The sequence below is a fragment of the Corvus cornix genome, chromosome 2 (genome assembly GCF_000738735.6).
Source record: "Corvus cornix cornix isolate S_Up_H32 chromosome 2, ASM73873v5, whole genome shotgun sequence".
In the NCBI taxonomy this organism is placed as follows: domain Eukaryota; kingdom Metazoa; phylum Chordata; class Aves; order Passeriformes; family Corvidae; genus Corvus; species Corvus cornix.
In genome coordinates, this window is record NC_046333.1 from 49,885,478 (window position 1) to 49,902,532 (window position 17,055).

At 38.2% G+C, this 17,055-nt stretch overlaps 1 protein-coding gene across 2 annotated transcripts; it reads left to right on the top strand.

Moving 5' to 3' along the window:
• The first annotated feature begins 2,173 nt into the window (after nt 1-2,173).
• AGR3 (anterior gradient 3, protein disulphide isomerase family member) lies at nt 2,174-15,190 on the top strand. Of its 2 annotated transcripts, XM_019285838.3 has the most exons (9): nt 2,174-2,587; nt 4,346-4,478; nt 6,679-6,742; nt 8,026-8,078; nt 8,715-8,791; nt 9,048-9,111; nt 10,056-10,139; nt 10,900-10,983; nt 12,423-15,190. In XM_019285838.3, exons 2-8 carry the CDS (start codon nt 4,373-4,375, stop codon nt 10,947-10,949), a joined length of 498 nt encoding a protein of 165 aa, XP_019141383.1. In that variant the 5' UTR covers nt 2,174-2,587; nt 4,346-4,372; the 3' UTR covers nt 10,950-10,983; nt 12,423-15,190. The 2 variants fall into 2 exon arrangements, with proteins under 2 accessions (XP_019141383.1, XP_019141382.1); XM_019285837.2 differs by lacking the exon at nt 12,423-15,190 and having other exon boundaries at nt 10,900-12,380.
• Nucleotides 15,191-17,055: the final 1,865 nt, after the last annotated feature.

Sequence of the window (17,055 nt, forward strand, 5' to 3'; positions counted from 1 at the left end):
AATGTCTTTATGGGACTACAAGGCTAAAAAAGTGCAATGGTTGAGTGAAAGCAAACAAGTGGCGTACAGGTAACACCGGAGTAATTTGTTCACTTGAGCAGTACCTAGAGCTCAGCTTTTAGGGAAGGGGGTGGGGGGAAAGCACATCTGTTGTGTATCAGCCTGTAATATCAGAAGAACTATTTCCACAATTATGACTATTTTGAAAGACATACACACAGAAACAAACCAACCTGTCATATCTAGATTTCTTTAAATGACTTTATTGAAATGATCCAGAAATTGATTTTTGGCTGTCAGTCAAGACCTAAGCCCAATGGACATTTGCAGGGTTTTTCCACTTATTCCTTTTACTGTTTGGCAGCAAAAGCTAATGCTCAGCAGTCTAAGCACCAAGAGTAGTTCTCTGCTCTGGTACCATGTGCTGCTTAAATGTGCGCTGAGGTCCAGACTCATTCAACACCAAATACCTTTGTTTGCGCCAGAAGTACCTCCCGTCCATGAAAATATGGGTTCTGTGAAGCTTTCTCATACTGTTTAGTGTAAAATTTTTTTGGCATTTGTGGTGGTGCATGTCCCCCCTCCAGGCCACTCTATGACCTCTCTGTGTGATCTCCTAATTAATTTTGTATTGATTTGCAGAAGGACATTGATCACGTGTAAAAGTCTTTGGCAGAATTGCTATTAGAGGTTGCAGGAATGATGCTGAATTGCAGCTGTCACAGGAGCTGTGATCTCAACCCTTGCTCACACGGGTGCTAAGGCAGAGTAGGACAGAGTAAGAACTTCATCAGCAACCTCATTTGTGCAGCATTCTGTAAAGTAAAATTTCAAAGTCTGTTTCACTTTTCATAAATGAGCTACACATATGAATACATACCTAAATCTGCGGCTGCATGACTCACGCAAAAGCAGCAGCTTGAGATTCCAAGTGCCAGTTATTCTGCAACATCTTTCTCTCTCTAGAAGTCTGTCCTCTTCACATACTTTACTGCTGCCTTTTTCTGCCCTATTTTTAGGTAGAAAATTATTATATTTATTATATTTCCTAATTTTGACTTAGATATAACTGTGTATACACAGTTAACCCATAGCTGTATCTCCAAAATTAATCTTTAGAGTGGAGGAGGAAAATGGAAAGACTTTCCACCACCATTACCCTGGAGACTAGGTTGGCCAGGTTCAATGAGTGAGAGCACACTAGTTCAATCTCTGCTCTACACTGCAGAGATTCAATATCTGGCTGGTAAATGCTGCTGCACAGGTCGGTGGTTTCACTGCCAGGCAGCACAGACTGTGTCTGAGATGGAGCTCTGGCTTCACACTCGGTTCATGTGTGGATGCTGAACACATGCAGAAGAAATAAAGGACAGGCAGCTGGTAAGATCCACTTAGCAGACAGTGGCTGAGTAGGAATACTGAAGACATCCAGCTTGGTTTTATAAATCACTACAGTCATTTCCTTTCAGTATTAAACCTCAACAAAGTCTTTTTGACCAGGGCTGCCAATCTCTCTGTGGCAAAACTGACAAAGGCTGAAATTCTGACCTACAAATATAGAGACAAATTGCTGAACATGATCCTGCAAAAGGGAACTCGTGGGTAGCTCAGCACTAATTTTAGTCTGATTGAATGTCTACCCCTTTATGCCTTACAATAATAAACCTGTACCATGAGAAACACAATACCTCAGTGTGGAAGAATAAATATCTCAAAATTACTTCAGTAATTTTGGAAAAAATCTGTTTCTAATTGTAAGAAGTGTAACCATACCATCCATATAAACAAATACATGGGAAAAGAACCAAAAGAGGGTTAGTTCTGATTCCCCTGCAAAATCTATCCAAGGAGGAGGAAAAGGGTGATCCGTTTCATTCCTTCTTTCTGCAAAGGTGATGAATAAAAGACTTTTCTTGTATTTATCAAGTTCAGTAAAATTATATCAAGCATCATGTCCAAAAAACCAGACATTTTTAAACTACAACTCCCAGTAGCAATAATCAGGCAGTTTAAACCATATTCTTTAAATAAATAATTTTATTTCCCTCTCAAAAAAAGAGAGTTTGTTTTATTTTCTAATTACACTTCTCTACACAGAGTAACCCTTGTGTCTTCCTATTAGGTTCATTCCTATCTTCAAGCACCAGTGAACTCTGCCATTCTCTGGGAACAAAAGCACCTACAGTTCCAGCTTTCATTGGTGGTTTCTTTTTTCACTGGACATAAGCCAGACTCACACTGTTTGAGGGGGGAAGTAGCAGACACACATAAGCCACTATTTATTTCCAATGCTCATACAAGACACCTGATACAAGCCAAGATGAAGAGAAATGCAAGGATTCAGTGTATAAGCATGGGAACTCACAAGAGAGACAGATGGAGGCATGGCAGAAAAGGAAGGGGGAGGGTGGAAACACATTAATTTGGTTTGCAGCTCAAAGGTTCCTCTCATTTTTTCCCCAGGTGAATGTGCTGTTGTTGCTACTCAGAGACCTGGGCAGCTCAGGTGTTCTGTGCTTCAATCACTGATTTTTAACTTACGAGTTCCAGGAAAAGGACCTTCAATCAGGAGAACTGGTCGCTGCTGGTGAGCAAGTATTTCTCATTCTTAACTCTCCTTTAGTACAGCAACAAGGTTTGGTTCACAAATACTTTACAAGCCTAGTTATACAAAAAGACAAATGATAGATGCATAGAGGTTAGCTAGCAAATGTTAGTTCTGGCAGGGAATTGAAGGCAATCTATGTGGCGTTGGCTGTCCTTTTTTGCTCTGAATCAATTAAATAACACTGGATCATGTAGCATCAAAAATAAGGAATATTAAATTTAAACTGCCTCCAGCTGCAGTTCCAAAGCCCTCTTGATTTTCAATAGGATGATAATCAATTATTAAGCTTCAGATGATTACACCTGGTGATTTAAAGGGATTAACACTTTGATTTCTTTATGGATACATTGTGAAGGAATACTCACTACAAAATGACAATTTTTTCCCTAACTTTTGCATATTTTAATGTACATTATTTTTCTCCAGCCTCCTGAATAGAATGCATTTCTCTTATTGAGATTACCAGTTATTGGAAATAGAGTTTTAATTTGTTCACAAGAAATTTAACTACTAACAGTGATTCTGTAATGTTAAGATGTTCATTAAAACAGTACTTTTCATGCGTCTCAGTCCCAAAAAGTATGAAGCATTTTCTTTGGCCAGTGCCCAGGGTTGTAATTCCATACTAATACCACTTTTAAATTCAAGTTAGGGATTTTCTTTATCAGTACAGGCACAAATGTCTTGGGGGATTTTTTTTTTTTTTTGGGGGGGGGGGGGTGGATAGAGGGTCATTACTGTTCATTTGGTTTGGGTTTTTTTTATTTAAGTCAAAGTAATTTCTCAGTGGGGCATCCTGGTAGCTCTTAAAACTCAACCTCTGAAAAGTGGAATCTCCAGTGAGAAGACTGAGTGATATCCTGGCCTACATGCATTACATTTTTTAACTCAGTTGAAAACATCCAATATCCACCTGAATATCAGAGCTTTAATGCCTAAAGGTGATTGTACTGGCAGAAATAGACTTAGCAATTAAAAACTATGTGGCTTAATAATGCTTTCTCTCCACTCTTGCTTTTGTTCTCTGACTTCTATCAAAAGTTTTTATCAGAAGTTACTGAATTTCTTATAATGATCTTTGTCAGGAAGAGAATACTGAACCAGCCAGAAACACTGATTAATTGTTTTATTCAGAAGGAGTTGAGCTGAAATTCAGTGTAAAAGATGTAATGAAGAATGCAGAAATTTTTAAAATTCTCATCATGAGAAACAGCTGAAAATTTATTTGGCGTTTATCTCACAGTCTTTAACATCCTGGCTCACAGAGTGGAGACTTAAAAAATTACCACAATGTCAACATTTTGGATGAATTTGACAATTTAAAGATTATTATACTTGGGGGCAAATACTTGCCAATATTCCTACTTTATTAAGAAGGATATTATGAGACATCTTTTGACAAAAAAGCTCCAAAGTAAAAAGAAAGAAAAATTCCATGCTGTTACATTTCACTGAAATTAAAAAACCTGGAGCAGAGTCTTGAAGCTGTTGTGATCCAATATTACAATATTGTACTAGTTCATGAGAATCACATGGGAACAGTACCCTGCAGCCTAATTTTGACAGCTGACAGTAGCATTGCACCTCCTGTCTGCATTTTCCTTACAAAGGCAAGCATTTCTAGAAATAACCAAAAGTGTCTCTGAAGTACAGATTGTTAGTATGCCACTAACATATTGCTCTACACTGCACCAGGTGACAAATCCATGTGACTAAAGCTGTTTCTTTGTTTTCCAGTTTCCTTGTCGCATTGGAAGGGAAATAATGCTCCATTCTACATTGGCCTTGTCCCTCCTGCTAATTGCAGTCACTTCCAACCTTGCAATGGCAATTAAAAAGGAAAAACGTGTTCCTCAGACACTGTCAAGAGGTATTGTATATTCACTGAATGTGAATGAACCTCCTTACCTCATCATGTAGACCAGCAAATATTTTTATATTAAATGTACATTTATAGAATGTATATATATATACACATATATGTATGTATCTATGAAACATACATAGAATGCACATTTATACTTACTGAGGTGTGTTTCTTTAGTGTTAAGTTACACTCTAAGTAATACATATTCTTGTTTCATGTCATTTGACTCTGGCAGTTTATTCCTAAGGATATGACTGAGGGCCTCATATAACCTGCATGATTTATATAAGTCATAGTGACCTACCAGAAGCAAATAACCTAAACTGAGTCTCTCAAATGAAAGTGTACATGTAGGACTATCAATGGAAAAATACTCTTTTATAGACTGTTTTAAATATATTTTATTATTGTAACCTACCATAACTCCAGTTGCTATGGAACAAATTTTCTACAGACGCATTCTTGTACACAGAACAACAGTTGGAACCACTTCTGGGGCTTTCTGCATGTCTTTTTTTTTTTTGCTTTTCATCAGGTATCCACTGCAAAGCATGACTGTGTGTAATTCACTTCCTTGTGGTACATAATTTTCAACCTGGATGTTAAATAAAGACCCCGTTTTAATTTATTTATATCTGATCAATCCTTATAAATACAAGCAGAAAAATACCTTAGTAAGGTCTTTTTCCCTTCCCCATCTGTCTTCTCCTTTTGGGACTATTCAACAAAAAAAATCTCCATCTTCCTTCCTGACCTCTTCTGCAGGCTATGCAAAGCCTGCAGATCCCACACCTCTGAGGTTTCCCTATCCTGGCAAAGTTGCACATGTCTCAGAGGTTCCATCTGAGCCTAATTGCTCTTAGACCACTTGACAAAATCATGCAACACCTGGACTAGCCTAAGAGAAATTTCAAAACACCTTTTGTAAGCAGTATCCCTGGGGAAAGGTTATAATCAGTCTGGGATTGATTGCCTAGCTTGCCTCAATCAGGATTTATTTTTCCCAGCATAAATGGACAAAAAAAGATAACAAAATCTTTTACATTCTGTCAGTTTTGAGGGAAAACAAACAAACAAACTAACAAAAACCCTACAAAGAAGTCACAGAAAACAGATGTAACTTTTCTGATTTCAAGCCTATTGGGATGCCTTGAGCACTTTACCTGTAATTTTCACAGACCAAAGGAGAATGCTTAAACATGCTGCAAAATGCCCCTTGCTGACTCCTCTGTGCAGTTATCTGCATCAGGAGCTCACAGCGGCCAGGGTTGGGAAGACACTGGTCAGCATGCCAGAGTCCCACCATCAGCCAGACAGACCTGTGTACTGAAAGAAAACGTGATCTAGAAGCATCACAAACAATTGTCCTGTGAGAAATCCAACAGCAAATCTGGGCTGGTCCAAGCACTGTCTAGACAGCGCAGAAGAAACAGAGCTGTAACCTGGTCCAGGTCCAGACATTGTTCTACAATTCCCATGAGAGCTGTCCTGAATGGAGCCACGCTGCCTAGAATGCAGGGATCTACTATACAAGGACTGGCATCCTGGGGAGCTGAAGGCATAAAACCAACTGGACAATTTGCTCTTTGAGATCTGTGCATCCCCAGCTATGGTTAAGCTATGGAGCTGATGTTGCTGGATTTTGTTTCAGTGGAGATTTTTATTTAACAGCCATTCCTTTATTGAATTATTTAATTAGATGAAGGGCTTGCAACTTCAGGGATTGAAGTTGCTTTGGAGTTAAGTGTATATTCCAAGACTGTTCTAATGTCATTCATATTAAAGTTGATCTTATTTGAGCTGTCATATTTTATTTTTCTCTCATTATATCCTAGCTTCTCTTTAAGTCCCAGGGTGGATATGAAAATCTGAGATAGAAAGGATTTGGGTGCTGATTTAGGGACCTCTGAGTATTTAGAAAGACAGCTAAAAAGCCTATCAAAGGATTTGAACTGGATACGCAACCGAGATTTTTGGGGGGTTTGGTTGTTTGATTGAGCTTTTTTTAACCTTTCAGTGTCTATATTGGGAATGAAAAATTAGCATATCCATAATGTTAGAGAACCTTCAAGTAAAAACCTCCAATCTTATTCGTGTACAACTGTTGATACACATTAAAAAAAAACCACAAGGAGGAAAAAAAAGGGAATTTGTTATGAGTTACTTGGCTGGCCAGCAGCTAATCCTTTTGTTTTATTTCTAGGGTGGGGAGATGAAATTACGTGGGTACAAACTTATGAAGAAGGGCTTTATCAAGCAAAGAAAAGGTAAGAGATTAAAAAGTAGTATGAAGACAGTGTTGTTACTCCATCTTGCCAGAATATACAATAATGAGACAGAACAAAGAAACACCATGAGAGCTGTTCTGCAGACCACCCAGTTAAATAAAACAGACTCTGTCTATAAATAAAAGGCCTTGTAGGTCTCTTATGACTCTGAAGTAGCATCATGGGCCAATAATGTAATGCTGTCATTTCTTTGGCACAAAAGCAGTGTTGTTATTTGAATTATCATAAATAGAATACCATAATTTTTTAAATTACATCTATTGTGGTTTAATATCATGTACTTCTGATTACTTCCTTGAAATCTGTTACATTTACTCTTGCATGGTGATCTGCTGCCTCTGATATTTCCCCCAACACTTTATTAGTTGGAATGTGTTTGTGGCCCATCATATTCACAGTTTCTCACTATCTTGGTAGAAATGGAAGTTCCAAGCTCCCTCCTCTCTGAGACTTAGCTGCAAATACATTTGTGAATTCATAACAGTACTTATTTAAATATCTTTTACAGTTCATTGTAGATCACAATAGTGTAGCATGAGTTAGTGCTAAATTGAAGGCAAGTTATTTTTAAAACAAAGGACAATTAGTTTCATGTACGCTGTGTGAAAATGGTTAGAAATTAACAACTCCTGACACTGAAAGCAGACCAAGCAATATAGTAACCAACCTGCTGAACAGTAAATATCTTTTTTAAAAGTACAGGAGAAAATGCACAGAATTTATGTTTTGACGTCCAAAATATAAAATTCTAATACTTTACCAAACTATTTACAGAAGATAAATGATATACTGTATATCTGTTCAAGAAAGCTTAAAACACAAGGAACTTTTCATGGGAAGCATTTGATGATAAACCCAGTCTTATAAAATCTATTTTATTCCAATTCATATGTATTTTTTTTATTTTCTTAATCCTGGAAAAATTCACACCTAAGCAACATTAAATACCTATTTAGTCTGATTATTTACTACCTGAGAATCAAATTATGGTGGAACTGTTGTTTCTTTCTTCTAGAATCTCTTGCTATAGACGGCCTATTTAGATGTAGAAACTCCATTCCTCTATTTCCTTCTATTATGAAGTGTTTATGCTCTCTTCCCTTACTCAGAAATTTCTGTAATATTTTACGGAATGTCTATATGGTTTTGTTGTGGGTTAACATAAGATTAAATGCAATTTTCATTTTTCAGTCTGCTAGTAAATCACCCAGTTGAATACATGTCAAATGACCTAACTACATCTTTTATTATTATTAATAAAGTAACAAGCCACTGATGGTAATTCATCATTTGGAAGACTGTCAATACTGCCAAGGTAATTTTGATTTTTTGTGTGTTAAAATTTTGTGAATATTTTTATAAGAAACTGACCCTTTCTATATATTTGCATTGCACTTACTGAAAATTATTCAGAGAAACAGGTAAATGAAAATGTATCTGAAAAGTGAAGAACTTATTACCATTATTTACAAAAACTCCACTATGAAACTACTCAAGAATAATTCTCACTGCTGCTGTACTGCTATCCTGAATGCAGCACTCATCAGTTTAAATTAAGAGGCACAGATTTGCTACTGACTCATTGAACAGATTTAATATTGTTTAGCCCTCCTGAAATGGTAACTAAAGAAGGAGGCAAGGACAGGGCTGCTGAAATTGATCTAACAAGAATTTTCTGAGAATAATGCACTTTTGTCAAGCCAAGACACGGTATCCATTGAGACAACAGGCTTCATAAATAACAGAAGAGAGCTTCCGTTTTCATAGCCAGAGGTTGTACTGCCATAGGCGAAAAAACCCCCAAAAGCATAGAGCCCTTAAGTGTCTCCTCGGGAATGTGAATCAGCAGAGAAAGGAACAATGTGGCCCAGTCTCTGGCCAATGTGGTGCCCAAACACAGGCAGAAAGGCAGAGTTTGAGATGGATTTCAAAGTGATCCTGTCTTTTCTAGCACTGAAGAAAGCTTTCGCAGAAAATGAAGAAATACAGGAAATGGCCCAAAATAACTTCATTATGCTGAATCTCATGGTATGAAGGGTTTGGGATGATGTGACTGTATCTTTTCATGGTCTGTGTTTTCTCTTTCTTTGTCTTGCTTTTTCATGTCATTTTAGCTAATATATCTGACATTCTAGTTATGTAATAGAGGCATTTGTGCATGTGTATTCACACACAAGTAGTACCTATTTGGTTTTGTCTTCTGGTACAAGGTTATTCACAGGTGGTACTACTTCAGCAAAGTTTACAGAAATATTTTAACAACTATCTTTAATTTTTACACCAGCATGAAACCACAGATAAAAACCTGTCACCTGATGGACAATACGTGCCTCGAATCATGTTTGTAGGTATGTGAAATATTTATGTATTGGCAAAGTTGTGGTATCTGCATTATACCACTATCCTCCTTTGGGGGCATCAAAAAGATTCATTTTGCCAAAGAAAACTTCCTCAGATTACAGATATATCCTGGAGGGTACTAATCTGAGCTTGAGAGCAAGATGCTTAAAAGTCTGTTAACATCTGGGCTTTTGTTCTCTACGCTTCTCGCTAGTGTTGTCACACAAAGCTTACTGAAAAAGCAAATATCTGACTGAATGTAGACGTCTATAAAGTGGACATTACCACAGAATAAATCAATGGTCAGTGGCATCTAAGGAACGATTTACCCCATTGTAAAGCTGACTTCTGGAATGGATCAAATTAATTATGCCCCAGAGTGCCTGTTCCTTTTCACTCACTGTACAGGGAGCCTGGAGTGCCTAGCTTTGTGATGGCATTCAAAGTTACACCCACAAACAGACAGAGAGCAGTGTAGTTACAGACATCAATAAATTAACAAAAAACTTGGAAGGGTAACTGAGAGAAGAGATGCCCACAACTTGTTCCCATTCTGGGAACATGAGGAATCAGAAGATTTTCATTCCGAAGGCTCTAGGTAAGTCATGCTATCTATTGCCGTAGATAGGCATGACCCTCACTACAAGTGCATCCGGTCAGATTAGCCTCTTCTGATGTAAACTCAGAACCTGTAAAACAGGATATTTTTCTTTAAATATGAATGAAATGCATGTGTAACCTAGCACTTAAAAGAGCTGTGCAATATAAAAATGAGCATTAGCTTTTGTTTGGGATTTCTCCAAGTAAAGAGCAGTTGGTTGGAACAGAGCGTAACGGCCTCGTAATTGCTGCATTGATGAAATCAGAAACAGGGCTGCCAGAGCAATGCCACACCGTCACCCTCAGCTGTTGTGGGAATGGAAGGCAGTGTTTAATCCAAATACTTTTTCAGACCCATCTCTCACAGTAAGAGCTGATATCACAGGAAGATACTCCAACCGGCTTTACACGTACGAACCACAGGACATGATGTTCCGTAAGTGCCCCTTTGCTGTGCTACTTTGCATTTCACATTGTAAGAAGCCAGATACCCCCCATCCTGATCACTTGTGCTTCAGAATCCATTAGGATCTCAAAGTAAAGAATAAATACTGTGTGAGAGCATTTGCAATAAATTATAATGGTCTAACCTGTTCTAGAAAAACAATCACACCCATTGTCCCATTGAATTTATTGGGCCTACTCAAGTAAGAAAAATTGAAAGATCATGGGTGAGAACCATCAGGATCACGATCTGTGCAGTTTTATGGAGAATGGCGAAAGTCACTATGCTCAAAAGTATCCAGTTGTACAATATAAATAGCCAGTGGTGGGAGGGAATCAGTAAAGAAATGCTGCTGGTTACGTCCATACCCCTAACAGCCATATTTCAGAAAGGAATGTGATTTTTCAGGTTGAGCCTGTTCTTACTCTATGCCATCTATTTGACACCAATGCAGTATCTCAACACAAATACACACATCACATCTGATTACCAGGCTTGCTGTTGAGAAGTGAGGAAGTTGAAAGGAGTCTTGTCAAATCCCTTAAGTTAAACATTTTGATTCATGAATATTTTTACTTTTTGTTTAATATCAATAACAGAATTTTCAAAATAGAAATCTCTAAAATACAATGTGGGACCATAAATCAATTTCAGTGTGAATAATTTACTAAATCAAACTAGGTGGCTTTTTTTTAATTGTACAAGTGTACTTCTAATACATTTTCACAGTTCTTATTTATTTTTCTTTCAGTAATAGAGAACATGAAGAAAGCACTACGCCTCATTCAGACAGAACTGTAACCAGCAACAGTGAAATGACCATAATCTCTACAAGGTGGAGCTGCACCTCTCTGTCTCTACTTGCAAACTGAACTTTTACCAAGCAGATTTGGTATATCAGATTTCATAAGAAATGTATATGTACAACTTGGAGAACAAAGATAGAAAAACTATAGCACCCATTTGGAAAACAAGAGGAGAAATATATTAAACACTTTGAAATTAATTCTCTAAATAACTGAAAATGATGCTTTTAAGTGCAGCAAATTCGAGCTGTATTTTAGCAATCCAATAATGACTCTGTTAGGCCAGCCAGCTATGACTTCTGAAGAGGAGTTATAAACAATCTTTTTGATGTCTATTTGTAATTCATTACATGAGTTAATAGCTGCATCTTGGCTCCCCATTTTAACTTTTATTGCAAGAAGCTTATTAATTCTTAGTGTACCCCTGCTTTATACAGTAACTTCTCATTAAAGGAAACTTTGCTGTCAAATCAGACCAGAAAGTTCATGCTATAAATTTTGGAATAGCTTACATAGGAAAAAAACAAACAAACAAACAAATAAACCAACACTGTTCCAGGCTTAGCTTTCCTCTGTATAATCCTTTAACTTTTATTGTTGTAGCTGAAAACAGAAGAGACTGAGCATGCAGTCTCAGTGAGGTGATAATAATCAAAGGGGAGCTACAGGTTTTGCAACAATAAAGATACAGTGAAGCAAGAGAGATGGAAGGAGATAGACCCAGAACTCCAATCCTGAGGCTAAGTGATGCTGAAGTCTGGCATGGGAAAAATGAGGAGGTTTATCCTAGCTCTTTTCATTTAAATGGCACTTGAGTTATGGGAAGCTCATCCCAAGTTGTTCCCTCCTTTTCTGTAGCATTCCACCATGAAGGTGGCAGCTTATTGAGGGAATCTGGACAAACAAAGTCTTCGCAAAATTTCCAGAGGATCACCGTATGCAAGGGTGGACACCCTGTTTTGAGTAAAAAGCTAAAGTCAGTTGAAATAGTTTATTATCCCAGAAATGTGGTTTTTTGTTAGAGCAAAATAGTCAGCCCTTCACCTGCAGTAGGAGCATATATGTTGTGTTACATGTAAAACATCTGTGTCATTTTTTTGTGCGACCTGCCATCTGCTGTGAAGCTGCCTGGGTACATACAATAGATGAAAGAAGGCTCTCAGCAGGAAAGCTTTGCTAATTCACAATACCTTGTATTAATATGTCATGAGTGAGTTATATTGCACACATCCACATCTTCATAATTATGCAAAATTTGCATATAAGCATATATTCCAACAGAGTGAACATAAATGACCTGTACAGTAAAAGAAAAAAATTTTGTTTCAGTCATTAGCAATGTGTTGTCTTTACAATCAGTATGATGTTTTTAACCTATCGGAAAAATGCTAGAAGTAAAATTAAACTGCAAATCTCATTCCTTTGATTTGTGCTGAGCTCTATTCCTTTATGTCTTTATCTGTTCCAGATTTGGCAAGATTTCCCAGTCTGTGGTCATACCTTCTTTTGAGCATGCCAGAGATATTCTGGAGAACAAAATGCAAGCTAGCTGCCAGAGATCACCCAGGGTGGCCATGACAGCCATTCATCTTCCTTTTCTCCAGGCTAAACAACCCCAACACCCCTAACCCACTCCTCATGAAACTTGTGTTCCAGACCCTTCACCAGATTCATTGCCCTTCTCTGGACACTCATCTGCCTTGTTGGCCTTCCCCCCAGTTCTTACCCATAAACTCTCAACCCTGTCACCACCATCACCAAGCTCTAGGCAATCAAAACTCCCTAACATACGGAGTTACCCCACTGCCTCCCCTTCCTTGCCCGCCCCTTTTGAAGAGTTTGTAGCCATCCACTGCAGCACTCCAGTTGTGCCAGTCATCCCACCATGTTGGCAATCTACACCAGTTCTCCTGCTTCACAGTGGCTTGCAGTTCTTTCTGTTGGTTGCCCATGCTGCGTGCGTTGTGTAGATGCATTTCAGTTGGGCTGTTGATCCCAATATATATAGTGGCAGTTGATCCTGCCACCTTTTTGAGGGGAGAAGCCCTAATTCCTACATGACCATTCCCAGGTACTTCCATGGTTTCTAACATCAATAACTCTTGTGTCTTTGCTGCCACATGGCTCTATCCCCTACCTCCACTGAGAGGGCAGACGAAAGGGCCTCACTAGCATGCTGTCCCTCAAACATTTGTGTGCCACTACCAGACTTAACTCCAGTGAGCCTGGTTTTATCCCCTTCCCTCTTCAAAACCAGTTTAAAGTTCTTTATTCTTTTAGGGGATCCATTCATAAGCACAGAGGTGGCTGTCAAGAATGCACAAAGCTGGAATCCCAAAAGATTAGTGATAAAGTACCACAGTCCAGAGCTTGCTTGGTCTCAGGAAAGCTGAACTCCATAATCTGTCTCACCTCAGTGATGTAAAAGGAAATAAATGGTAGAATTACCACTTATTGGAATTGTGGAAGAAACAAGTAATTCAAGCCCTGGTCCTGGAAGGCTACTGTTGTTCTGCTCATTTTTGGCATTTGATAGTGAGATAGCAGACAGGAAACAAACTGTGTGAATTAAAATAATAACCAAATTTTCAGAACAATACAATGTTCACTGACTTAATCATCAAACAAAAGTTAGCCTTTAGATTTACACTGCAGTGAAGGTTATTTTAACATTTGAAGAAAATCCAGATTCATTTCCAAAGGTATTATTAATAGTGATTGCATCTGTAACTTCGAACAGTATTTGCTACTGTGGAAGTTTGTAACAGTTTTAACGAACCACTCATTCAAGCAGAGAGTAGCCACTTTCCAGAGATACCACAGGCATATGAGTTATGCTGTGTCAGATGAAATCTCTTTGCAAAGTAACTAAAGGGGATTTCACCCTCTTTACATTCTCAAATCCCCATAAGTACCATGCTGAAATCTGTTCCCAGCCATAGCCTTCAGAAATGGGACTAAACCTCTGAGATTCTTAAAGACTCAGATTCAGTCCTTTTGGTGGAGCTAGATATTCAGGTAAAAAAAGGCCTGTATGCACATATTTTTTATTCACAGCTTAGTTCAACAGTCATCCTTAATTTTAGAGCTGCTACTACATTTCTGCCTTCTCTTTGAAGACTGTTTTGCCAGGTAATATTTCTCCTGATGGAACAGAAACTCAGATCTCAGATTAAAGTCACATTGCTCTGAGATAACATAGTAAGTCTGTAAACTGTTCAATAACAGACATAACATGATTCTTTCCCCTCTTTTCCTCTGAAATGAATGGAATGATAGTCTGCTCCTTCTTTTATTTCCTGCTTTTCTGCTTGCACACCACACAAATTTATTCACAATATTAGGGGGCAGATTTTTATTTATACTCTTTACTTTCCACTTTCTTAAGGAAAGAGATGGAAACTGTTCCTTTTGTTTCTTGATTATCTGGAACTGAACCAACTAGGTTAAAGCTGAAGGCAGACAATAAAAGACTGAAAATGTGAATGTGAGAGCAGAAGTTGTTTTACACAGAATAAATTCAGTCATAGTATAAGGACCAATAGATGAGAAAACCTACCTGTGTAGACTGTGTGCTTTTACAGAATTCATAGCCTCTATTTTCTATGATTAGACGTTAATATTCACACGGGCATAATACAGCATCACCTGTGGAAATTCATGTTTTTTACAAAAAAATTTCTGTTTTACCTTTGGTATGACCATAACACATTCTGGGAAGCAAACTTTACTGCCACCTGTTCACAAATCCGTGTCTACTTTACTGTCTGGACTTATCTGGTGTAATCAGACCAAGAGTAGACAAACAAACGTGGACTTAACGTCAGTGAGGTGAGGCTCAGGAATCTGAGAACTGACAGAACAGGGTCCTCCCCTGTGTATCCGTCTCAGCGCAGAAAGGCGTTGCCTTTTCCAGGCAGATGGCTGATCTATTGGTCTGTAGAGCTAAAACATTTTCCCATGTGCAAATATTTGCACTTGACCTGAACAAAAGAAAAGGCACCATACCTTTGTGTACCGTGGAGGTGAGAGACTGGGACACCTCAGCACTTAAAATGCAAAAGTAACTTGATCTTACAGAATAAGACTGATATAATTTGGTTTGTTTCATGTACTACACATGTTCTTGCCAAAGGCTGACACAGAAATTTCCCAATGCTGAGATGTCCTCCACACAACCAAGTCACTGATTTGCTTCCTTTTGTTTGTTCCTTTGTTCAAATGGATGTACAGATCGACAGTACAAGTCAGAAGGAAATAAATAGTCTCCATGGAAATTAAAAAGTCCAAAACCTCCAAATAGAAGGGGAGGAATATTTACTTTTCCACCAGAAAATCTACAGAATTTGCAGTCTATCTATTAATTCCTTTTCCTTGCTGCTCAAGATGCTCATGCAATTCATGACTTGCCATCTTTGGTTGCTGCTGTGCATTGTAAAGTAACTGACCCCTTAGTCACTAAAAGTGGATCTATTTCAGCAGACTGTTTTCTCTTAGGAGGTATCAGATATTTGCTGATCCCTTTTGAATCAGAGAAGACACACAAAAACAGCAGTTTCCCCTATCTTTGTGTAATTAGAAAAATCCCAAATAAGCAGAATCATCTTTTAGTTCACACTGCCATATCAAGAACTGAATTTTGAAATTTCCCAATAAGGCCAACTCCAGCAGACATTCATCAAGTCACCCTCTGTACATGTTACATGGCCTGTGAGAAAGAGGAAAAATACCATACACAATAACTTCTCAAGTTTAGAAGACTCAAAAGACAACACTCCACATGGAGTGTGTTGGTGCTTAGACTGTGTTATTGTTTCAGGAAAGAGCCTAAAACTGCTTCAAAAAGATCTACTGTGTCTTCTGTTACCTTTCTAAGGTATCACTTCTTACTCCTTCTCACACCCTGCATGTCCCCAGGTGATCGTTTGTAAAAGGCTGGCACACAGGAACCCACCCTGCTATTTAGCACCCAGCCAGCTGCAGAGAGAAAAGTTCACAGATGCACAAAAACCACTGGCTTCATTGCTTATGTTCATATACGGGGAAGAGATCAGTGACTGCCTGGAGAGGAAGCTACACCCTACGGTGAGGAATATTGCACAGGGCGGAGAGAAGAGTAGCCTTGCTCTGCTAAAGGGTTTTTTGCTTAAAGCCTACCAGCAGTTGGGGCTGTGATTTTACACAGTACTTGAGCATTTGTATCAGAGCATAAGAGCGGAAGAAGAGCTCACATCTTCCAGACCTGCATTGCTTCACTTGGAAGACAACTCCACAAACAATATTTGTTACTGTCATCAAATATTTTAATATACACATTCCCACTGAGGAGCATTCTTGCCCTAACTGAAAAAAATATTCCCTCATGGCCTCAATGGCTTGATTCTCATTAATTTGTATATTCTCAACCTTGACAAAAAAACCCAAAAAACAAAAAACAAAAAACAAAGGAAAAAAAAGAAAAAGAAAAAAAATTCCTAAATCCCATAATGAATTCAAAGATTCAGAGCAGCAATAATCATCCTGGACCTGGAGACTAAATCTTTCCTTCCTTGGAAAAATGCACTTTCTTATTTACCTACCAAACAAATTAATACACAGGGAGTCACAGTCCAGTAAAACTGTATTATGGGCTGTCCTGCATTCTTGGACTAAAGATATGAGATGTGGAACAACTCCATTAAAGAGAAATAAACCTTTAGTGTTTGTTTCACTGTTTATAAAAGCCAAGACACAGCTTTGTGGATATTTCACAGAGAATTTTAAATTAATAAACATTATTTCACATGCTATTTCTAGAAGGCAACAGTGCAAATTTGAAGTGTTTATGTGGTAGCCATTTTATTAACACCATCAAGTATGACTACTGGGGATACCTTCAGGCTGCTTTCCCTGACCAAATGTGTTGACTGCACAGATGGTGAGCTGAGGTTGTAAAGCCCTAGGTACAGCTATAGGGCATTTCTGAGCACAAGAACCAAACACCTTAAGCACTAGGCAAAGCTGTATCCACAGGCAGGTGTGCTGCCTGAAGGTGTCCTACCATATGGAAGCAGCATTAAAGAGACTGACAGCTCCTTTGGTTATTTACCCTGAAGTGAGTT